Raw genomic sequence first — 25,440 nt, forward strand, 5'->3', positions numbered from 1 at the left:
GTTTCTATTAAAAAAATTTGTCTTTGAGACTCTCAAAGTGCCGAACACTACAAGCCACACTCGCCCTTCACACACTGATGTGTTTAAGGATCATTGACTTTTCACTTTGTAGACTTCCTGCTGCCAAGGAAAGCAGAGCAGCAGAAAGACGTGCTGAGTGTGAAGCTGTCAGCAGGGGGAATAACACAGGGCTGTGAATGAGTCCTGTCACTGTGATCAGGCTCCTCCTTCTAATCCACCAACTTAGTGTTGATGAAGACTAAACAGAGAGATCACAGCTTCTTTATACTTGCTGTAGCTCACAGTTACTCTACACTGCAGATATGACGCCTCTGTTCATCTCAGTGCTGCTGGCTGCTATGTGCCTCGGTATGAACACAACTCTGTTTCTTTGATATCAACATTGACGTGATTCTTTAACAGCACACTGATACTGTTTGTTGGTGTTTTACAGAATGCAGAGCACAAAAAGACAACGTGCTGCAAGCAAAAGGAGAAGAGACTGCTGCTGCAGGAGGCACAGTGACACTTCACTGTCTCTATAACACCAGCAGTTTAACAGGTACTTCTCTCTTCTGGTACAAACAGGATGGAAACAACAGCCCCAAATTCATCCTGAGTCGTGTTAGTGGGGATCAAGGAAACACAGCAGACGAGTTCAAGGAGAGATTTTCATCCACACTGGATTCCAGCATCAGATCAGTTCCTCTGAAGATCCAGAAGCTTCAGCTGTCTGACTCTGCTGTGTACTACTGTGCTCTGCAGCCCACAGTGACAGGAAACAGCAAAACTCTGTACAAAAACCTTTGGAGCAAAGACAACAGAATACTCCACAACATCCACTAGAGGGAGCCACACACTGTTAAACCTCTGCCCAGTTGGGTTTGTTGTAGTGACAATTTGAGTGAATAATGTTTATTGTGTAAAATAACAGAAATTATTCAAGATAATCAGTCATGTGACACAAGCTACTCACTGAAATACAATAACAGCTAGCTAACGTCATACTTCTATTATTTTGTGATGAATCTACTTCCTGCTTCTTCAAAATGTTTGTTCATACAGCAGCAGAGGTAAGGATGAAACAGAAAGACAGAACTGTGTCACATGACCACAGATGTTTCTGCAAAAGCTGCTGCCCACATTCTGCAAGAATACAATGAATCTAACCCCACTAACTGCATGGAGGAAGCCAGAGAAAACCCAACCCAATAAATAAGGATGTGAGTTATTGTCTCTTCACTGAGGATAGACTGACAAGAAACTTTTTTCTCAAACACAGTAAGTACAGGAGATTTTAACAGGTGAAATGTTTAATTTAACGCTTGCAGAGGAACAGAAATCATCAATGAAAATGCTAACTACCTCTATATATGAGCGTCCCACCACGTCTTGAGTCTAAAACTCTACAAAAAAGCTAAAAGTAACAGAAAACGAGTGTCAATGAATTAAATGACCAAAAGAAAATGAGACAAATGAATGATATAAACAGCAACATTAAAAAATTATATCTAAATGAGCTTTCAAGTTATTCTTATTAAAAGAATTGGAAAAGCAGCATGATGGTGCAGTGGTTAGCACATTTTTTAAAAATCTCAAATTTATCACAGTGTAGTCTGACAGCTGGAGGTTCGACTGATCTCACAGGATTCCACTCAACAAACTAGAACACAGGGTAAAGCTGTACTCTGCGGAAACACAAATCTAAAATAAATATTGTATTTCCATTTATTTTATCACTCACTGGCCTTTCCATGCTGCTGGATGCACGTTTGAAATTTTTACAAGACACCTTTAAACATCAAAGGTTACTGTCCAGAACCAGAGCACAAACAAACAACCTGAAATGAAAAAAAATCAAAAAGAAATTAATTTCATTGATGAAGCAGGTCTTCTCGGTGTGTGTTCTGTTTTGTGATGTAGTAGCTGCAATGACAGCAATGCAAAAGAGATATAAGAGCAGAAACCAAATGTTTGCACTTCATTCGGTTAGGAAACAGTTTAAAGACTTCTACATAGAAAATGTATTCCTCAGTACTGTTGGGCAAGTTACTTTGAAAAAGTAATTAGCTATAGTTACTTCTTGAAAAAAGTAAGTTATTAACTAAGTTACAATATTATAAAAGTAACTAAATACAAAGAAAAGTAACTATGGTGTTACTTTAGAAAAAAAAGTTTAACCCTCTGAGGTCCAGGGTTGATTTGACCTCTACATTTCACCTTTCAAGAACTATTTATCATGCCTTGTTTGGTATCATTCTTTTCAGCACAAACTCACATCTGAATTTACAGTTATGTTTTCAATAATACAATTGATTAAAAAAATATGTAAATAACCAAAACAAACAACCCCCACCCCCATGAAATCTTTTTTTTTTTTTTACTGTAACAACAATAAACATTTAACAAATCATTTTCATAACATGAAATGCAAATAGACATTGTACATTTTAAAAACCTATGCAGGAGTTTTGCAAATAAAAAAGTTATATGCAACTATTTACCAAAAAAATGCAGCAAAGACTTTGTTAATAACCATTTTAAACTATTTACAGAACACTCTGCATCAAATAAGATGCCACACAAATTATTTGTGCCACCACGTTATCTTAAATTGGTCATGTAATTGGTTTACCATGACTACTTTATCCTTCCTCAGCCAACCAGTGGGACTTGTGGGACTGTTTCGCCCCACTAGCTCCCAGCAAGATGAACACAGCTTCAACCAACTGTGTGTTGAGAAACTGTAACGTGCCTGCACCGCATTTTCTTCATAGTAACAGTAACAGCAACAGCATTATAACGATAGAAATAGTAATTAGTTAGATTACTAATTACTGAAAAAAGCAATGGTGTTATCCCCATCACTGTTGCTTGGGTAAAGAATTGATAATGCTCTTAAAACATTTTGTAAATGGAATAATTTGTAAAAATGTGCCACTTCCACCTGCTTTTAAAATGAAACTCTAACCATGACCTCCTCACTACCATGCTGTGCTTACCATTAGTTCCCATGCTGACTTATGTTTAACTTTGCACTCAACACAGCTTACTAAACTGTTAATTTTGTTAAAAGAGTACACCTCTATATGTGTATTTTCATGTGACGCAACAAGTGAGCACGATATCTAAATGAATTCCCACAGGTTTTACAATGATATGGTTTCTCACCTGTGTGTATTCTTATGTGCTCTTTTAAATGACTGTTACGCTTGAACATTTTCCCACATGTTTTACAATGATATGGTTTCTCACCTGTGTGACGTTTTGTGTGTATCAAAAACAAGTTTCTAAGTGGAAATGTTTTCCCACATGTTTTACAATAATAAGGTTTCTCACTTGTGTGAACTTTTTTGTGCCTCAATAAGCCATTACTACGTGCAAACATTTTCCCACATATTTCACAGTGATACCGCTTCTCACCTGTGTGCGTGATCATGTGGACAGTTAAACCATTTGTCTGTCTAAAACTTTTCCCACACACTTTGCAAGAATATGGTTTCTCACCTGTGTGGATTCTCATGTGCTGCACTACAGAACCACTACGTGCAAACATTTTCCCACATGTTTTACAGGAAAACGGCTTCTCCCCTGTATGGATTCTATAATGTCTTTCCATTTCATAATTATATTTGTAGGCTTTTCCACAAACATCACATTTTAAAGACTTTTTACTTTTGTCAGACTTGCACTGACTGTCTGGCGTAGGTTGGTGTTCTACATTATTGTGACCTTTTTTTTTATTTCTTCGTGATTGTGAATCTTTCTTCCTTCCTCCCTGATATTGTCTCACTGCTACAGCAGAGCTGACACAGTTGAGTTGGTCTCTTGTTGGTTCTGGTTCACTGTGGTCTCTTTTTTCAGCAGCAGTCACCATAAAGGTATGATTCTCCTCCTTTAGTACCAGCTGCTCTCCTTCCTGACTGCTACAGAGTTGCTCCTGTTCCTCTTTAATCTGTGGAGCTTCTGGTTCCTCTTGGTCCAGATTGGAGCTCCTCTCCTGGTTCCAGAGCTGCTGATCAGCGATAACTTCCTCCTCCCTACAGAAATGCTGCTGATCAGCGATAACTTCCTCCTCCCTACAGAAATGCTGCTGATCAGCGATAACTTCCTCCTCCTTACAGAAATGCTGCTGTGGGACATCTGGAGGGGAAAAAGGAGACAATTAAAAGAAAGGTGATGTGAAAATAGAAAAAAAATCATACTGAGCAAATATACTGCACAAAAAATAAAGGAAGACTTTGAACATGTATCAGATCAAAATGGAAAATTAAATTAAGCTTGATATCTATAGTGCCATGGACTGGGTATGTGTTCGGAATAGAACTGCACGATTAATCGTTGGAAAATCGCGATCTCGATTCATACTTATGTGCGATCTCATTTCCAAATGACAACGATTTAAAAAAATAAAAAATAAAAAGACGACGATTGTACCGCATTTTGATCCGGGACATAATCTGCATGAAAACAAGCGCTCACTCTTCCTGCTCAACAAATGACAAGGGTGGAGCCTTATACCACGTGATACAGAAGCTGTGCTGTGTGATGCTAAAATTAGCAGGAAAACACAATGGAGAGCACGTCAGGGATGACGAGAAAGTGACAGGAGAAAATCCGTCCCGGTCAACCACCCAAACATCAATAACAGGAACCTTATACAGCGCTTCCCTATACCCGTCGAACTCCTGCAGGCACAAAGAAATCACGGAGGCTATCACTTATCACCTGACCAAAGATATGGCTCCCATCAACACTGTGCAAAACGAGGGATTTAGGAAAATGATCAACACCCTAGACAAACGCTACACAGTGCCGTCCCGCAACTATTTTTCTATTGTTGCACTACCTGCTCTGTACACGCAGCGTCGAGCAACGGTAGAGACGGAATTACAAGCAGTACAACATTTTACGGCAACAACAAAACGTGAGACATTTGTTGTTTTTATGTTTATTTATTGTTTTTATGTTCAGTCTCAACTGTTACGAAGTTGATGTGCAGTTAATAAGTACAATAAATATTTATACTGGAAAAGAAAATCGTGAGAGAATCGTGATCTCAATTCTAAGCCAAAAAAAAATCGTGATTCTCATTTTATGCAAAATCGTGCAGCCCTAGTTGGGAATGAAAGGATGCCGTGTGGCTGAATTCAAGGACTCCCTAAAAATTTTACTGTAACCACTCAAAATGGTACTCAGTAGTTCAATTGGCCCTATTTGCTTGTAGGGCAGGGGTGTCCAACTCCAGTCCTTGAGAGCTACTGTCCTGCAGCTTTTAGATGCAGCCTTGTTCCAACACAACTGAATCTAATGAATGACTTGTTACCAGGCCTTTGCCAAACTTGATGGCATGCTGAAGAGGTATTCCAACCATTTGATTAAGCTGTGCTGGGGTAGGGATGCATCTAAAAGCTGCAGGATAGTAGCCCTCGAGGACTGGAGTTGGACACCCCTGTTGTAGGGCATGAAATGACAGATGCGTCCAGGGGAATCCCCCCCTAGATCTCGATCTGCCCATCACTGAGCTCCTGGACAGAGTTGTAACCTCGTAGTACCAGATGGAATGAAACATAACATCCCAGATATGAATGGAAATTAAGAAGAATTTAGTGATTCCAACTGATTATTGATAACGCTTAATGTTCCAATTTTGTATCAATTCTGTCTTCGATCCTTATTGCCTCTGCTTTGAGAGTCACCGCTATCATTAAGCAGCACATCAAAGACATTACTTCATACAAATTAATTTGTGCATGTAAGAGGTATTTCTCCTTTGTTGTGATCAGTGCTGGGGTGGTAAATGACAAAAACCCCAAAACAAAACAAAACGTTGCTACACATATTACATGGAGCACTTAAAATTAATTTGAATTAGTACAGTACTGCAGTATTTACTACTAGAAGAAAGTAACTCATTGTACTAGTCATTACAAAACTTTAATGTTAATGGGGTCAGCTCTCAGCTGCAGCGTCACTCTGGGCTCTTGGCTAGCTTAGCATTAGCATGCTGACTGCACAGGTGCTTGCAGAGTCATAGTTGTGTTAGCAGCCGTTTTGTCCTGGATCCAGTTTCTACTTTACCATCATGTTCTCATCCTTTTGTGCAATAAAAATAAATGTAATGTCCATAATCATGTTGCAGAGTGCGCCGCTATTTCACTCCTCTCACACGCAAACTAAAATCACCTGATTGTAGTGCAAGAACAGTGGGATCAATAACCAGACAGACTAACAATTGAATTACTTGAATTGGATTACCAGGAACCAGTTCTTGAGGACAGCCAGTGCCCAGCAGTCCAGGTCCTTGGATTCCCGTCCCTAACCCACTCTGCTACTTAACTGACCAGATCAATATGCCAGTAGTTTGACTGACCTGATGCTATACTCTGGTTAAAAAGCATTCCTTTACTTTTTCAAGCAGTGCATACTGTTAAAACAAGGCTTAAAAGTAGGAATGTCAGTCAGAAAAACACAGAAAGTTTACACCTCTTGTCAGTGCTGATGATGACTGACATCAGCTGTTGAAAATACAAGAGAAATGCAGAAATGTTGGCTGGATCCTCACAGTTAACAGATAAATCAACTCTCATTAAAAATCAGCTACAAGGAAAAAGGCCACAAATGAATACAGAGAGAATACAGACCCTACTCCACAAGTTAGCCCATGAACAGAGAAAGTCCTGTAAATTCACAGTAACTGCCGTCTCCTTACACACTTATACAGACTGTATATAACTCCAGCCATGTTGATGGATTGCCTATATTGGCTGGAAATATTCATTTCCGGAGGAAAGGACACAGGCAGACGATGCTTACAGGATGTGATGTGACAACACTAATGAAATATTGATGTGTCATATTTGTCCAAGGTGTATTTCATTGTTATGGAAAAAGAGAATATCAAAATCATGATGACCAATTGGAGTGGTGATGTCTATGACTATGTGTATATAATTTGGAATTTTGTACAAATGTAGGCCAATAAGGAATATATGATATCATTTCATTCTTCAAAGGTTTCTTTGCATGACGCACAAACAGACACAATTGAAAGGTACAAATGTGCATGACACGAATTCAAACGTGGTGCAGATGTGTGTCACAGGCTGATCTGGCTGTAGGCTGTGGCACTACAGCGCCACGCTGGTTGACTCGAGTCCATGTTAGTGCACAAAGTAAACTGCTCGCTGTAGTTGTGGAGCAAAAACGCTGAAACCGGAGAAATAAAACGATAACGGCGACAAGAGTCTGTCCCGTGAACAACATCGGCGTGGCGTTAATTGTTTGCTGTTTTCGCGATCGCGTCGCACATGAGGACATAACCAAGTGGTACATAAGTACATTTTCTTACTTAAGTCTCCAAAAAGTCCTCACAATCAGAAACGTTGTTAGCAGAGCTGCTCTGGGCAGCGTTATGGCATAATAATTTTAAGGGAGAATAAAAAGTCGACACACATATCTCATTCCTGACGGAGGACTCTACCACTACACTTCTCCAGTCCATTCACAGAGTCGTTGCATGGTAAGACATGGATAGAGAGTGGGCGGAGCCTTTTACCGTCATTTTATTACGACGCAAAGTACAAACACCTGTGGACACACAATCCAACACCCCCACTTGTACACAGGTTGGGGAAAAACAATCCTCCGAAAAAACATCTTATATTCCAAACACAAATACAGAGAATTTGTCTAACTTAGACTTTGAAACTGGTTTCGTCATCTGTTCATTTTCACACTCTTTCACATCCGTGATATAATCACTCAAATAATCAGGTCTCTTTCTGATTCTGGATGGATAACGTGTAGCTCCAGCATCTACTTTATCATCAGTTTTAACCTCGGACTCAGTTTGACTGCTTTCACTACCATCTGGAATATCCTCATCCTTCGTCTGTTTGGGTTCACCATCTTTTCTGGATTCATAAACCTCATCTTCATACATCTGATCACTCTGTGTTTGTTGATCCATTGTCGCGGGATTTAGTATTTTTATCAATCTGTGCTTTTCAACTTTCCCGGTTTTTGGGAAATAGATCAAATATGCTGGACTATTTTTGTCATATCCCAAGAAAACACCTTTGTCGCATCTTGGATCCAGCTTTCCCCTATTTTGTTTATAAGCATAGCACAATGATCCGAATTTTTTCATTCTAGAAAGATCAGGTCTTTTTCCAGTTAACATCTTATACGCTGTCTGACCTGTGCGTTTGTTAAAACATCGGTTCCGAATCACTCCCGCGGTTTGTACTGCATATGGCCATAAAGACTTTGGCAATTCGCTCTCAACTAACATGCATCTCGCCATGTCAAAAAGTGTACGCCAGTTCCTCTCTGCTGTTCCGTTTTGATGAGGCGAATATGGCGCCGAAGTTTCCTGCCTAATGCCGTGTCTACTTAATAAATCTCTGAACTGTCTGCTTGTAAATTCAGTTCCATTATCAGAACGAATGCACTTGATTTTCCCATATGACGCCACCTCTGCAATAAATCTTTCAGTTGCTTGAGTTGTATCACTTTTGTGTTTCAGATTATATACAAATGTTGCACCTGAATAATCATCAACAAACGACAGAACATACTTAAACCCTTCTTTAGAGTTTGGCGTAATCGGACCAGCTAAATCCGTATGTACCAACTCTAATGCTGCCCTGGCCTTTTCATCTGGTTCTCGGTTCCTAGTTTGAGTAAACTTCCCTTGTATACAGGCTTCACATTGCATATTTTTGTTGATTTTACCCTTAATTTCCATTCCATCAACGACATTTTGCAGATTTTGAACATCCTCATAATTACAGTGTCCTAGAATTTCATGCCACGTTTGCATATCAAAACATCCATTACATTTCTCTTCAAACTCTTGCACAGTGTTTATAAAGAACAGTCTCTCGTGTTCATATATAGGGAATTTTGTTCCATCAACATGTTTAAGAAAACTGTCCCCGTGTTTGAAAACCACAGTGGCTCCGTTACTAGTAGCTGCTTTTACTGACAAAATGTCCTGTGGAAACGATGGAATGTAGAGTGCTTGTTTCAATGTGACCTTGTGACTGCGTCCTTTACTGTCAATCATACTTATCTCAGCATCTCCTCGCCGCTTTGCAGCTCCTCTGCTCCGCCTTCCGTCAGCCAACTCTACACAATGAGCCTCGGGTCGAAATGTGTCATCAAAAGTCTTAAAACTCTCGATCTTCGTAAAGATATGTGACGTCGCTCCCGTATCCACCAGTAGCTGGTTATTCAGCATCTCTTGGCCGCCGTCCGGGACCCTCTGGGGTTCGGAGCCCGTCTTGAACGCGTAGTCCTTCTCCACAACCCCTCTCGCTTCATCCCGTCTTAGCTTCCTTCTACAGGTCGCATCTTTGTGTGTACTACTCCGGCAAAAACTGCACCATACTCTGGATCGGCACGTTCTTGCAGTGTGTCCCTTTAGTCCACATTTAAAACACACAATCTCATTATTCTTTGATCTTCGGTCATCTGCTCGCCATGAAGTAGAATCCTGGTCTAATTGCACTTTTGTCCTCATTACGTTGTCATCCGTCACAGCCGCACGCATTCTCTCGGTTTCTTCATAACTTCTGAGTTTTACTTTAAACTCTGAGAATGTGATTTTTGCTTCGCTCTGTGTAACGTGCACAATCAGGGGTTTAAACGTCTCTGGTAGACCTTTCATTATCATTGCGATCAGAAGTCCATCAGTTAATGACTCACCCGCATTTTTTAACGCTGTGATAATTGCTTCTGCTCGGATAATATAGTCCGTCACACTTTCATTCTTTTCATTTGTGAGAGAAGTAAGTTCAGTGTACAGACTTATGATCCTTGGCTTGCCCACTCCTGCATAATGACCTCTCAAAATTTTTAGGGCTTTCCGTCCATCATCAACTGCATCTCTCATAACTAACGATAAACTTTTGTCATCCAGAAATTGTATCAACTCTGCATATGCTTCTGCATTTTTGTCATCATCTTCACCATCGGCTTCTTCATCACCCTCAGCCTTTAAGATGACATCTTTCAAACCTTGTAGCCTGAGACGACCAAGGAACTTCGTTTCCCATATCTCATATTTCCTTTCATCTCCATCAAACTGCAAACGGGAATATCGACTGCCCGACTCTGCCGTGCGTCTGCTCATGATGCACAAAAACGCTTACTCACTCAATCGTGCCAAACTTTTAACACCTGCCGGTAACTTGCGGTTTCAGGAAACGCTGCCCTTCCTTTGGCAGTTACAGGATCTCTAGGATCTCTTTCCTGCTGCTCTGGGCCCATAACCTGTTAGCAGAGCTGCTCTGGGCAGCGTTATGGCACGATAATCTTAAGGGAGAATAAAAAGTCGACACACATATCTCATTCCTGACGGAGGACTCTACCACTACACTTCTCCAGTGCATTCACAGAGTCGTTGCATGGTAAGACCTGGATAGAGAGTGGGCGGAGCCTTTTACCGTCATTTTATTACGACGCAAAGTACAAACACCTGTGGACACACAATCCAACAAACGTCCCGCAGAGCTGTGATCAGGATGCTCCCTCAGAGGGACACTCACCTGTCCTGTGCAGCTTGATTTGGGGTTTCCAGGTGATATCCAGCAGTCTGCGCTGACGGTCGATCTCTTCCTCGTACTGGACGATCGTTTTTTCAAACTCCAAGAATATTTGTTCAGCAGCAGCAGTTAGTCGCTCGTTGATGAACTCTCTCAGATACTGAACTGAAGGCATCGTTGCTGCCGCAGCTCACACACTCAGCTCACACACTCAGCTCACACACGTGGGACGGTAATGACGCCTTTGTTTGTTTACTTCCGCCTGTGTCACGCGGTGAGGTTCCGGCAGTACACGAGTGTTGTCTTTAGTTCCTTTAACATCTCAGTTTGTTGCAGTAAATGAATAAATGATTGTGAGCAGCAAGGCTGCAGTGAGAAGAGAAAACAGATCCATGAATGACTGAAGCTCCATGCAGGCTGTGGAATAAAAACAAAGGAAGTTATTTTGACTGTTTAGCTTTCAGTGCTGACTTTCATTTAATTTTTAATACACAACTGAACAAATCCATCATACTCATACAAAAATATCAAAGACAAAAGAGCAGAAACTGCAGCAGCTTATTTTTCGGCTGCTGTATCAGATAAAAGGAGCAAAATCTCCTTCATCTGTGTCACTGCGTTAGTTTTCAGGTCTTTCAAATCTGACTCAGTTTTCTCAGTGTTACACTTATTATTACACAAACTGTAAATGTTTATTTTTTACAGATTTACATAAATGTAACGTTTTATTTTCAAAGTGGAGCCCAGACGTGAGTGTTTAGTGGATGTTCTTTGGCTCAGACACCACAGAGAGAAGAACCAGATGCTCTGTGTGAACAAAGTTGAAGCAGGAAAACTTTAAAGAGCAGCATCACATCACATGAGAGCAAAAGCAGCTCCTCCTCCTGACTGCAGAAACCTGTCTGACTCCAGCTGTGAACATCAGACCACTCACAGCTCATAACTCCAAAGACATGTTGCTGCACCTCTTTTTGCTTCTATCTCACATTATAGGTGAGTTTAAGAACAGGGATTAAAGTTTAGTTGAAGCTGCTGCATTAAGCAGATATACAGACTGCATTTCACTACTTTTCTTCTTTCTTTTTCCAGGACTAACAGCTGGAGACTCAATCACTCCTCAACAACCTGAAGTCACTGAAACAGAAGGAGAATCTGTCAAACTCACATGTAGCTATGAGACAAGATACAGTGTTGCTGTCCTTTATTGGTACAGACATGATTCTGACCTTCAGGCTCCTCAGTTTATACTCTGGAAAAGAGGAAAGGGGGGGACATCTGAATATATTCCTGATAAACGATATCGATCAGAAGCATCACCTACATCAACTAATCTGACCATAGCAGCCCTAACCCTGGCAGACACAGCTCTCTACTACTGTGCTCTAGAAACACAGTGATACAAAGTGTAGAAGAGGCTGTACAAAAACCTGAACACAGATATCTGACTACTCTTCAAAGAGGAGGGAAGTGGTATTCAAAGCACAGCTTCATATCAGATGGATTCTGCTAATTCCTGTTTTATCAGAGTCACTGTGGTTACAGCTGCTAATGAAACACTGTGGGAGGATTCACATGAGCAGCAAATCCACATCAACCACAAACCAACTGCAGGAACGTTCAAATGTGATGTTTGACGTTTAGAGTTTTATTGTCATATGCAGATAAACAGTGTAGCCACATTTACCTATAAGGAAATTCTTTGGCTCATGCTCGTCAGCTTTACATGAACATATAGAAGTGTGCAAAGGAGAAAATAACAATTACAATAATAATGATTAGAAGAAGAATAACAAAATACTAAAATATTAAATATTTAGAGAATTTAAGACAATTTTTGGTATTTAGAGTTTGCACCGAAATCGTTGCAATGAGCATTTAAATGTGTAATGTTGTGTCCAGAATGTCAGCAGTTCAAAAGCCTGATGGCTTGTGGGTAGAAACTGTGTCTGCTAGTGCGGGTCTGGATGCTCCTGAACCGCCTGTCGGACGGCAGGAGTGTGAAAAGTCTGTGGCTGGGATCAGAGAGGATCCGCTGCGTCTTCCTCATGCAGCGCCGTTTGTACAGATCCTGCATTGCTGGTGATGCACTGTGCTGATCTCACCACCCTCTGCAGAGCTTTGGGGTCAGGAGTGTTACAGCTGCCGTACCAGGTGGTGGTGCAAACAGTCAGAATACTTTCAATGGTGCTTCTGTAGAAGTTTGTAAGTATTCTGGGGTTCATGCTGAATCTTCTCAGGCGCCGCAGAGAGAAGAGCTGCTGTCTTGCTGCTTTTGTGATCACATCAACATGGTGTGACCAGCTCAGATCCTCGCTGATGTTGATGCTTAGGATGATGCCTTTTCATATTACCTTATTGTTCTTTCAAAATAAAGTTCTTCCAAAGAGTGCTGCACATCTTCACACAGATTTAAATTCCACCTTCAGTCGAGCTCCATCCTGGTTTGACCTGCTTTGGTCGAACTGTGCGGTGAAGAACTGAAACTGAACCTTCAGCAAACACTCCTCTGAGGCAGGAATAATCGCACTGACTGGCCTGAAAATGTTTCTGACTCCACCCACTGATGCTGAACTCAACCAATGAGATGATTTCTGTCTGCAGAAGCACAGCCAGCCTGACGTTGAGGAGAAGGACTGCAGCAGAGAGGCTGCATAGTTTCTTCATTCTGCTGTCTGACTAACCCAACAACTAAAGACATGCTGCTTTACCTCATTTTACTTCTCTCATATCAGAGGTGAGTGTTAGACAAGAGAAGAAATTTGTTAGAATGGTCAGAAGATCGTTTCTGCTGCCGTTTGTTAGCTTGTAAAAACACCTGATATTCTACATGTAATTCTACTCTCTAAAGCTGCTGATTGTTCTCCTTTAGTCAATCATGTTTATTGATCCATCTCTTCCTCTGCATGTTCTGTTCTTCCTCAGAGTGTAAAGGAGAAGACAAAGTGATCCAGGAACAAGGAGATGTCATTGCTGCTGAAGGAGACACAGTTACACTTGGATGTAACTTTGAAACATCTGCTTCATATTCATATTTGTTCTGGTACAAACAAGAAGTAAATGACTTTCCAAAGTATGTTTTACAGCGTGGAACTACTGGAACAGCAGATAACGCTCAGGAGTTCCCAAAAGACAGATTTGATGCCGAAGTCGACAAGAAAGAAAATTCAGCTCCTCTGAAGATCCAGAAGCTTCAGCTGTCTGACTCTGCTGTGTACTACTGTGCTCTGCGGCCCACAGTGACAGGAAACAGCAAAACTCTGTACAAAAACCTTTGGAGCAAAGACAACAGAATACTCCACAACATCCACTAGAGGGAGCCACACACTGTTAAACCTCTGATTCTTGTGTCATTGGACTGATGACAAAGACAACAGAGAAATGAAGCAGTAAAGATCAGAGACAGAGACAGAGCTGCTGTGGAAGCACAGAACTGTTTGATTGGCTGAGCTATTAAACTGGCCCCGCCCACTGAAGTTGAGCTCATCCAATGACATTATTTGTTGGTCATTGTGCTGCAGTGGAAGAACATTGTTCATGTGCTGTCTGTCTGGCTTTAATAACTCCAAAGACATGTTGCTGCACCTCTTTTTGCTTCTATCTCACATTATAGGTGAGTTTAAGAACAGGGATTAAAGTTTAGTTGAAGCTGCTGCATTAAGCAGATATACAGACTGCATTTCACTACTTTTCTTCTTTCTTTTTCCAGGACTAACAGCTGGAGACTCAATCACTCCTCAACAACCTGAAGTCACTGAAACAGAAGGAGAATCTGTCAAACTCACATGTAGCTATGAGATAAGTGGCACCCCTTATGTTTACTGGTACAAACATCATTCTGACCTTCAAGCTCCGCAGTTTATACTCTGGAAAGAAGCAAGAGGATCCACAACTCAGTATATTCCTGATAAACGATATGGATCAGAAACATCAGATCGATCAACTAATCTGACCATAGCAGCCCTAACCCTGGCAGACACAGCTCTCTACTACTGTGCTCTACAAACACAGTGATACAAAGTGTAGAAGAGGCTGTACAAAAACCTGAACACAGATATCTGACTACTCTTCAAAGAGGAGGGAAGTGGTATTCAAAGCACAGCTTCATATCAGATGGATTCTGCTAATTCCTGTTTTATCAGAGTCACTGTGGTTACAGCTGCTAATGAAACACTGTGGGAGGATTCACATGAGCAGCAAATCCACATCAACCACAAACCAACTGTAGGCTGACCAACCTAAAACAACACAAAATAATGTGTATATTAATTATTTCATTTTAAGGCTGGCTGGGTGTGGTCTTGCCCCTTGGCTGCAGAGGAGGGGTGGTGCAGCAGGTTCAGAGGCAGTGCCAGGGGAGGCAGCTATCATTAACTGCCTCATCATGCCTTCACTGTTTTTGCAATAGTCTGCTAGCAGTTAGGGAGAGAGCTGAGACTCTGCAAAGATTAAGTGGAAGCAGACAAACAAATCCACTGCAATGAATTGTATGTGTTGTACATATTGTAAATAAAATGATGCTCATTAACAGCATGGACTGTGTGCTGTGCTGAGAGTTGTAACACACAATGAGTCGAGGAACCATTCAGACTGTTTCACTAACTTGGGAGTAGCGAGAAAGACAATAACCAAGAAATTCATGAACAAATGTTCAAAAGGAAACAGGAATCAGTGACTCATCCTTGATTTTAATGCTTTTCAATCTACAGCGCACCGCCATTAGTAACAAAGCTTCCACTGTGGCTGACCTAAAACATTTAAACCCTACAGAGCTGGACAATAAAATCACATTGCTCCATCTTAGGAATCATAAAGTTTCTCAGTAATATTAAACCCGATTCTTTGATCCCCATGATAGAACAGAGAAGACCCGACTCAGAGTGGTCAAAACATTTATAATTCTTTATTCAATCATCTTCCCTGCACAGCCCAAAGCCAGCTGCAGAATCTCTAACATTAGAAGGTCAAGATGAGTCTCATATGCATGTTATTTTAGTACTTCAGACGTCACACACAGTTTCAACACAAACAACTCCTACTTAGTTCCTTTGTGTCTTACTTCCTGTGCAGCTTGCAATAACTTCCCTTTTCTGAGGTCTGTTGCCAGGGCAACCTGTCACCCTTCATCTGAACTTAGATTCACTCGGTCTGCTCCTCATATACTGCAAAAACATGCAGTTTCCTGTCAGCCTGTGACCTAGTCAAGTCTGGGCCTCTCATAAAACAATCTAATCAGCAAATGAGCATTAAGAATATATATTTATTTCTTAACAGTAACAATGAAAAAAGATGATCTGATTTTATGTTTGGCTCAGGATGCAAATGGAAATCCAGCTGAGTGGACTCCAGCAGCACATTTAAAAACATTCCTGTCATAAAAGTGAAAATGAGAAAGTTACAGGAGTCTAATGTGGCCTCGAGAAGAGAGAAACACGCTGAAGGGTTGGAAATGGCTCCGATTCTGCAAGTAGAATAGGCAGGAAGACAAAGTCTGCAGCCCATCAGACCTGTTCCGGTAACAAAGTCAGAAACCCCAACCCCTGCAGCTCCTGCCTTTGCCTTTTTAGTCCTTATGAAATCTCAGCGACAGGCCAGAAGTTCTGACTTTATAAGTCATATTTGTTTCAGTGTGCACATTTGTAAATTCAATATACAGCTGGAGAGGTCAGACTGATCTCACAGTGTAACAAACTGGAAGACCAGCCAAAGGTTGTTTGACTCTGAACCTTTATAACGTTGTACATGTTTTTTCAGCCTCGCCTTCCAGACACCGTTTTCTCTAGAAAGACTCCGACTTCTGACCTCAGGGGCAGACGATGAATGAAGATCAACACAGCCAGGCTCCCTTTGTGTAAACTGACCTAACAAAAAGTAAAATCAGGCAGAGAAAACAGTTTTACGACAGTCGACGTGAACTTTTTATTTAAGCCGGGCTTTCTGCTTCCGACTCTGAGCCTGCTCACTTCTTCCAAAGTGTGAGTATAACCTACTCCATCAGACATGAACAGATGACGATAAAGTGATTTTAAAAATCTATAAAGAACATAGAAATGTAAGTTAAACAGAACACGACGTAAAGATATGATAAAAGGTTAACGCAGCAAAAAACTAGTGCATTGAGCAGTAAAATAAACATTTTAATGTGATAATTATTTTCTCTTTGAGTGTGCGCTCAGCTCTCATTAGAGCTCTGAACTGGACCCATGAAACATTAAAGCTTACAGTCCCAAAGCCTGACAAAAGATTTGCTTCAGTCTGTAGCAAAGTGAAATTCATTTTATTGTTTTTGTGTTTTTGTAATAGCTACAATTCAATCTGTGTAAAAGAGACTTAGCAGCAGATTAGAATCAAGTACAACAACATACTTTACATTTGCTGCATTATTAAATTACACATACGGGGGTCACATTCTGGCCACTTTTAAACTGAACCTCCGAACATTACCCGCTTTCGACCAGTTTATTTATATGTTCAGTGTAAGTTACCATGGTGATTTAGCCAGGTAAAAACTGGCCAGGTAAAGACTTTAGAGACACAAACATGTGGTTTCAGCTCAAAGCAGCTCACTAAGCCAATAATCTTGGTTGAGGATACACTTCTCTCTGTGAGTTTTCATGTTTTACAGCATGTGTGTTTTTGTGTTCCTGTCATGTTGGGGTCAAATCTGACAGATTTACAACTTAAAGCACTCATAAATATTGTGTTTTACATACAATTGCCTTATGCTAATTTAAGAGCTGTGAAAACAGACCGGTCAATTCTGACTGGGAACACTAAAGGAAAGGGGGCGGGACTCTGGAGGATTAAAGCTACTTCTGAATATTTTTCCATGTTTTATGAGATGGTTTCAAACCTGCATGAACTCTCATGTGCTTGAATAAAGAACTACTATATCCAAACACTTTCCCACATGTTTTACAATGATATGGTTTCTCACCTGTGTGACTTCTTGAGTGTTTTAGTAGATCCCTATTATATGCAAACATTTTCCCACATGTTGGACAAGAACAACACTTTTCACCTGTGTGAGTCATTATGTGCTCTGTTAAGTGAGAGCTACGTTTGAACATCTTCCCACATATTGTACAAGAAAATGGCTTACCACCTGTGTGGGTTCTTATGTGCTTTGACAAAGAATTATTACATCTGAACATTTTCCCACACATCTTACAAGCAAACGGCCTCTCACCTGTGTGCATCCTGTAATGGATTTTAATTTGATAATTAAACTCAAAGGTTTTTCCACAAACATCACATTTTAGAGACTTTTTACATTTAGCAGAGTTACACCGACTCCCTGATGCAGTGGGGCTTTCTTTATTTTTGTGATTTTTATTTCTTTTTCTACTTGATCTTGAATTCTTGCCTCCTTCCTGATCCTGACTCTCAGCTCCAGCAGAGCTGGGAGAGGGGAGCTGCTCCCCGTCTCCTCCTGGTTCACTGTGGTCTCTTTCCTCAGCAGCAGTCACCATGAAGGTATCCGTCTCCTCCTTCAGTCCCAGCTGCTCCCCCTCCTGACTGCTGCACAGTTCCTCCTGTTCCTCTTTAATCTGTGGAGGTTCTGGTTCCTCCTGCTCCACACTGGAGCTCCTCTCCTGGTTCCAGAGCTGCTGCTCAGGGAGAACCTCCTCCTCCTCCTCACAGACAGGCTGCTGTGGGACGTCTGGAGGAACTGAAGGAGACAAAAAAAGAAAAAAGAAAAGTAATGTGACAACAGAAAAACATATCTGAGCAAATATACCGTCAAAATAAGGCTCTACAGTGAGAACATGTTCCTCAGAAAGTTGCCACCTCTCGTCAGTGCTGACAATCACTCACGTCTGCTTTTGAAACCACTGGAGAAATGGATGCTGTTCGCACAATCCTCACAGTTAAAGAAAATTCAGCTACAAGGAGAAAGACCACAAATGAAGGCTGCAACAGAGAATACACATCCTACTGTAGAGTTAAGCTCACCATTAGACCAATAAGACCAATAAGGGTCAAGTGAGGTTAGGTAATACATTTACTGTAGTGAGCTGCTAAATCAAACCAAGAACTGACACACAGGCACTCAGATGTTGCGTGTACAGAGTTGAGAGACAGAGGGAGGGGCGGGAAGCTTGCAGAGTATTAAGAGGCTGTGATTTGGAAATAACTGACTGTAAAGCGCTATACAAATGCATTTTGTTCCTCCAGGAGACGATCATCCTGAACAAATGATTACAGCAAACAGTCACAGTTGGATTATAAAGTAAAAGGAGGACAGATTCTGATGTTTGTGACCTGTTAATACAGACTTTTGCTGATTTCAATTTTCTTTCTAAAAACTATCACTGATAACATATACAAGGAGAAATCTCTGTGAAGGTTCTCAGTCATCCAGGTCATCGTAGTCAAAGGAGCTTGCAAAGAAAAGCGTCTGGACTTCTTTAAGTTACTTGAAGACGTTTCACCTCTCATCCGAGAAGCTTCTTCAGTTCTAAGGTCAAATGGTGGAGAGTCCCAGATATAAACCTAGTGGGAGTGACCCCCCACAGAGGGACAAAAGGACCCCTGATGATCCTCTAATCGCCTGAGCCAAGGTGTGAAACTGGGCGTGGGTCCCAATCAGCCAGAGTTTCGGGTGAGTTCATTGTGAAACCTGGCCCCGCCTTATCATGCGATTTCCTGAGGTCAGATGGCCCAGGATGTGAGTGGGCGTTAAGGAGTCTGGGGAGGATCTCAAAACTGGATTATAGATGGCAGACAGTTGGTGTCGTAAGCCCCGCCCTCTGTTCAAAGATGGTCGCTCACAGTGGACATAGATGCTTCTTTCACTCCTCTTTCAAACCATCTGTCCTCTCTGTCCAAAATGTGAACGTTGGCATCTTCGAAAGAGTGACCTTTGACTAGGGCTGGGCGATATATCGAGTTTTTAAAAATATCAATATATTTTCATACGAGATATAAGATGTGACAATATCGTTTATATCGATATAGTCTATGTTACGTTATAATTATACTTGTGGAGCCGCAGGTTTGCCTCTCTTTCGTCCACTTTCGTCTTTACGCAACGTTACTCGGCCTCGCCTCTCCTTCACTGAACACAACTCCCCCTCCCCCATAGCTTCACCTGCAGGCAATAACAAGATGAAAGCGGAAAATCTCCGTTAGCGAGTTACCGTGCGTGGGGCTGGACGGCGTCAACGTGTTAGCGAGCTAACCGCGCTAACGACATGCAGCCAGGAGGAGCTGCACGGCCTAAAATCCTTTCATTTTCTCAAAAATCGACAGTGCGCCTTATGTATGAATTCTGGTTGTGCTTACTGACCGCGAACCGATTTTATGTGGTACACAGCGCTCAGCAATCTGTCAAAAAATGTTTTAATATGACTTTGCTAAGCTACGGCGCTGCACCGCTTGATGGATTGTCGGAGGATTACGGCTACCGAGGAGGAGCCTCGCGGAGTGATACGTACTGTGTTTTTATAAGGACCACAAATGGCACCTGTTCAGAGACGTGGTGCAGCTGTGAAATCTGTCTCTTTGTTATTACGCTCAGCGTCTATTAGTTTACATTTTGACTGCACAATTGTGAGCTTTTTGTTATGCACAAAAACAACATTGTTTTCTTTTATTTGTGGACCACGATTATTTATTAAATGCTGATAATTTATTTTTGAGTAATTTCTTCATGTACATCTACGCTGTATGTAAAGAAAAGTGCCCGTGTGACATCTGGGACACAGTGTGACTAAGAACTCTCTTTTTGTTCTTAACTTATGGCTTAAAAAATAAATATCGAGATATATATCTTATATCGCCATCCAGCTAAAAAATATCGAGATATGAGTTTTGGGTCATATCGCCCAGCCCTACCTTTGACCTTAAGATGCAGATGGACTGCTGAGTCTTGTCCTGTGGAGGTGGCTCTTCTATGTTGTGCCATGCGCTTGTGAAGTGGCTGTTTGGTCTCTCCAATGTAGAGGTCTGGGCATTCCTTGCTGCACTGTACAGCATACACCACATTGTTAAGACAATGGGGTGTATTGTCAAAAACTGGTTCACCCAAAAGACAAAACTCCTAAACACAGACTTAACAATGTGGTGTATGCTGTACAGTGCAGCGAGGAATGCCCAGAAATTGAACTTGCAAATTTGAATGTCACACAGCTGCAGACCACAAGATAAACTAGATCTACGCTCATGGGTGGGACGATTGACTGACTGGACAAGATTAACAGAGTCAATAAGATTCAGGAAGTCTCTAACCAGAGGTTTTTGGTAGCAGCAAACATGAATATTAAAATTCCCAAGGATTAAAACGCTGTCAAATCTTGGTAAGATCCCCGATAAAAATACAAAGTCTTGAATAAAATCTTCGTTAAACTTCGGTGTACGATAAGCAAGTGCACACAGCACAGGCGAATGCAGATCCAACAGAAATAATTGTTGTTCAAAGCTGCCATAAATGAGCGGTGAGCTGTCGTCATTTAAAAGTTTTTTAAAAACAGTTGCATAAAACCTCCGCCACGACCACTTTCCCGCAGGGAGTTGAAAAACTGGCAGCTAGAGGGAATGAGTTCAGAGGAAGCGCTTAACTCACCTGTCATGGTCCTGTCACATCACATCAACACCATGGTGAAAAAGGCCCGTCAGCGTCTCTACCACCTCAGACGCTTGAGAGACTTCCAACTGCCCTCCAAGGTGCTCAGGAACTTTTACTCCTGCACCATAGAGAGCATCCTGATGGGAAACATCTTAACCTGGTTCGGGAACAGCACCATGCAGGACAGACGAGCTCTACAGAGGGTTGTGCGGTCAGCTGAGCGCACCATCCGCTCCGAGCTCCCTGACCTGCACTCAATCTACAGCAGGCGGTGCTGGACCAAGGCCAGGAAGATGGTGAAGGACCTCAGCCATCCCAACAACAGACTGTTCTCTCTGTTCTCTCGGCACAAGAGACCCTGTGCCGAGGGTCTCTTGACCCTCTGTGCCGAGGGTCAAGAAAGTGATTCCGCTCCCTGAAGACCAACACAGAGAGACTGAGGAGGAGCTTCTTCCCGCAGGCGATACGGTCTCTCGGTCACACCACCACACAGTACTGACCCACACATATGGTTCTTACACACACACTGGACTTTCTGGACATTTGTTTACACTAGTGGCCACTGCACAACTACACTGCCTGGTCATCTAATCAAATCACTCACTTAGTCACAGCTCACTTAAATAAATCACTTTTAAGCATATTTAGGGGCGACCGTGGCTCAGGGGGTTGGGAAGCGTATCTATAACCGGAAGGTCGCCAGTTTGCTCCCCAGCTCTTTCTGTCCTGGTCGTTGTGTCCTTGGGCAAGACACTTCACCTACCGCCTATTGGTGTTGGCCAGAGGGGCCGATGGCGCGATATGGCAGCCTCGCCTCTGTCAGTCTGCCCCAGGGCAGCTGTGGCTACACCTGCAGCTGCCTCCACCAGTGTGTGGATGCGAGAGTGAATGAATAGTGGCATTGTAAAGCGCTTTGGGTGCCTTGAAAAGCGCTATATAAATCCTATCCATTATTATTATTATATTTGCACTACACAAGACACTTAAATATGTGGATTGCACAACGCTGGACATTACATTTCTTTCATTACTTGTACTGCTGCTCTTATTGTTCTATTTTATTTTATTCTTTCCTAGTTAAATTTACCCTTCATTTTAATTTTCAGATTTATTTCCTATCCTATTCAGTCTTTTAATTTAGGTCACGAGCAGATGTCTAAGCATTTCACTGCATATCGTACTGTGTATGTGACAAATAAAATTTGAATTTATTTATAGAAATACAAACAAACTACAGGTACTTCCATTATTTTACAGCATGTGTATAATGTCAGTTAAAATAACAGGACATACCGAGGCTGCCGGCTGCGAGCTCTGGCTAGCTTTAGCTTTAGCCACTTTGCCTTTGTTAGATTCTTTAAAATGTCCATATTTTGCTGATTAATGGAGATTTAAGCATCAGATCAAGTTTGTTGCTACCAGTTTCCTTTAGGTCCTCCCGTGGTTTACTTTGGCGATGGTTGTGTCTTCACTCACAGTGAAGACCTTCCATGGTACCAGCATGAAATTATCTGAAATGTCTTGGTATGTTGAAGAAATAAAAGTTCCTTTGACTGGAACTAAAGGGCAAAACCCAACTCCCGAAAAACAACCTCCTTCACCAGAGTTACACAATGCAGTTAGGTGAGTCCAGTTTCCCTGCCAACCCTGGAAACGCCTCATCAAGCCCAAAGGGGGAGGACACACACACACACACACACACACACACACACACACACACACACAAACAAGCAACTCTCATAGTGTGAGCTAATAATTGTCAGGTGGTGTAATCAAATAAAATATTAATTAAAATCACAAAATAATCGTTTTTTTGTACTCTCTACAATACTTTATGCATTTATATTTGTATTTTTCTGTGTTTACATACTACATTGAAGAATAAAAACAGAAATATTTACCGTTAGAACACAATTATTACAATTTCCAAAAAACAATCAAACAGAAAATAATGTGATCTGCACTGCAGACAATCAAAGGGACGTTATTTATTTTATGGCCTGAACCACCTGACAGTTTTGTGGTGCTGAATAGAAAAATGGGGACGAAATAGTAAACTGAAGAAAATTCTAAAGATGTTAAAAGAGAAACAGCCTGCAGATAAATCACCAAACACATTTTATTATTGCAGCTCATATTATGTTTCCAACACTTTCCAATTAAACAGTTTTACTTCATCATCATCATCATCATCATCTCTAGCTTTCTCAATCATTGGTCGTTATTATCATCATTATGATTATTATTACAACAACTACTAATTATTAATCTCTGGCTCTCTTCCACAGCTGTCTTTGTCCTGTTTTCCTCCCCTCACTCCCACATGGCCGCCCCTCCCTGAGCCTGGTTCTGCTGGAGGTCTCTTCCTGTTAAAAGGTTGGTTTTCCGTCCCACTGTCACCAAAGCGCTTGCTCAAATTGCGTCATATGATTGCTGGGGTTTCCTTGTATTACTACAGGACCCATACTTTACAATATAAAGTGGCTTGAGGCGGCTATTTTGATTTGGTGCTATATAAATCAGGTTGAATAAAATGCTTAAATCCGGCCTGATTTCAAACAGGAAGAGAGGGACTGAGCGGGGAGGAAACGGCCCTGGACCGAGTCCAACCCTGACTCTTCCGGGGGCTTTTCGGCACATGGGCCCCCCTCTGAACCAGACTCACAAATCTTCTAATCCTAACTTTGTTTCACTAAATAATCAAGAGAGAAATCCAGGCTGATTTCAGCGCCTGCTGTTTGCATGGAGCGCAGCGCAGTCCTGTCCTCTGTTTGCTCTTTGTTAGCTCACATCTCCAAAAAGTCCTCACAATCAGAAACGTCCCGCAGAGCTGTGATCAGGATCCTCCCTCAGAGGGACACTCACCTGTCCTGTGCAGCTTGATTTGGGGTTTCCAGGTGATATCCAGCAGTCTGCGCTGACGGTCGATCTCTTCCTCGTACTGGACGATCGTTTTTTCAAACTCCAAGAATATTTGTTCAGCAGCAGCAGTTAGTCGCTCGTTGATGAACTCTCTCAGATACTGAACTGAAGGCATCGTTGCTGCCGCGGCTCACACACTCAGCTCACACACTCAGCTCACACAACAACACAACAGTCCCTGTGCTCAGGCACATACACGTGGAAAGCTAACGGTATTAGCGCCTTTCCTTTGTTTTCTTCCGCCTGGTGTCACGTGGTGAGCTTCCGGCAGAGCACACGTGTTGCCTTTAGTTCCTATGTGTACATTTTAAACTCACCATTGCAGTAAATGAACAGATTCTAAGCAGCAAGGCTACAGCGCGAAGAGAAAACAGATCCATCAAAAACAAATTATCCTTTTGCCATAAGCATTGTTGCATTGTGTGAAACTAAAACCGGTGAGCATTAGTTTGGTGATGAGAGAGCTCAGAGGAGAACAATCAGACAGGTTGGAGCTGACAGAAAGAACAGCTGTGAACATCAGTCTTATCCAGGGACTCTTCAACATGTGCATTGAAGGAGAGGTAGATCAAACTACCAACGGATAGATTTCACTTTATAGACTTCCTGCTGCAAGATCTCCAAGCAAAGCAGAGCAGCAGAAAGACGTGCTGAGTGTGAAGCTGTCAGCAGGGGGAATAACACAGGGCTGTGAATGAGTCCTGTCACTGTGATCAGGCTCCTCCTTCTAATCCACCAACTTAGTGTTGATGAAGACTAAACAGAGAGATCACAGCTTCTTTATACTTGCTGTAGCTCACAGTTACTCTACACTGCAGATATGACGCCTCTGTTCATCTCAGTGCTGCTGGCTGCTATGTGCCTCGGTATGAACACAACTCTGTTTCTTTGATATCAACATTGACGTGATTCTTTAACAGCACACTGATACTGTTTGTTGGTGTTTTACAGAATGCAGAGCACAAAAAGACAACGTGCTGCAAGCAAAAGGAGAAGAGACTGCTGCTGCAGGAGGCACAGTGACACTTGGCTGTCTCTATAACACCAGCAGTTTATCAAATTATTATCTCTACTGGTACAAACAGGATGGAAACAACAGCCCCAAATTCATCCTGAGTCGCTTTAAAGTTGGTGAGGGGGAAAACGAGGCTGGAGACAGATTTTCCTCCACACTGGATTCCAGCATCAGATCAGTTCCTCTGAAGATCCAGAAGCTTCAGCTGTCTGACTCTGCTGTGTACTACTGTGCTCTGCAGCCCACAGTGACAGGAAACAGCAAAACTCTGTACAAAAACCTTTGGAGCAAAGACAACAGAATACTCCACAACATCCACTAGAGGGAGCCACACACTGTTAAACCTCTGATTCTTGTGTCATTGGACTGATGACAAAGACAAC

The 25,440-nt window shown here is 41.8% G+C and overlaps 1 protein-coding gene across 3 annotated transcripts; it reads right to left on the minus strand.

Moving 5' to 3' along the window:
* Positions 1-1,132: 1,132 nt before the first annotated feature.
* On the minus strand, positions 1,133-24,280 carry LOC146686840 (uncharacterized). 3 transcript variants are annotated; one of them, XM_085440268.1, is made up of 5 exons: positions 23,986-24,280; positions 17,935-18,213; positions 10,761-10,768; positions 10,557-10,653; positions 1,133-4,143 (listed from the first exon to the last, which is right to left on the minus strand). In XM_085440268.1, exons 1-5 carry the CDS (start codon positions 24,155-24,157, stop codon positions 3,086-3,088), a joined length of 1,614 nt encoding a protein of 537 aa, XP_085296394.1. In that variant the 5' UTR covers positions 24,158-24,280; the 3' UTR covers positions 1,133-3,085. The 3 variants fall into 3 exon arrangements, with proteins under 3 accessions (XP_085296394.1, XP_085296395.1, XP_085296393.1); XM_085440269.1 differs by lacking the exon at positions 10,761-10,768 and adding an exon at positions 11,741-11,752 and having other exon boundaries at positions 1,134-4,143; positions 10,557-10,689; positions 17,948-18,213; XM_085440267.1 differs by lacking the exons at positions 1,133-4,143; positions 10,557-10,653; positions 10,761-10,768 and having other exon boundaries at positions 16,811-18,222.
* Between the last annotated feature and the right edge of the window lie 1,160 nt (positions 24,281-25,440).

Source organism: Copadichromis virginalis, linkage group LG18, assembly GCF_057382275.1.
Source record: "Copadichromis virginalis isolate Kocher_CV1m ecotype Utaka linkage group LG18, C_Virginalis_male_GT1.1, whole genome shotgun sequence".
NCBI classification, from domain to species: Eukaryota; Metazoa; Chordata; class Actinopteri; order Cichliformes; family Cichlidae; genus Copadichromis; species Copadichromis virginalis.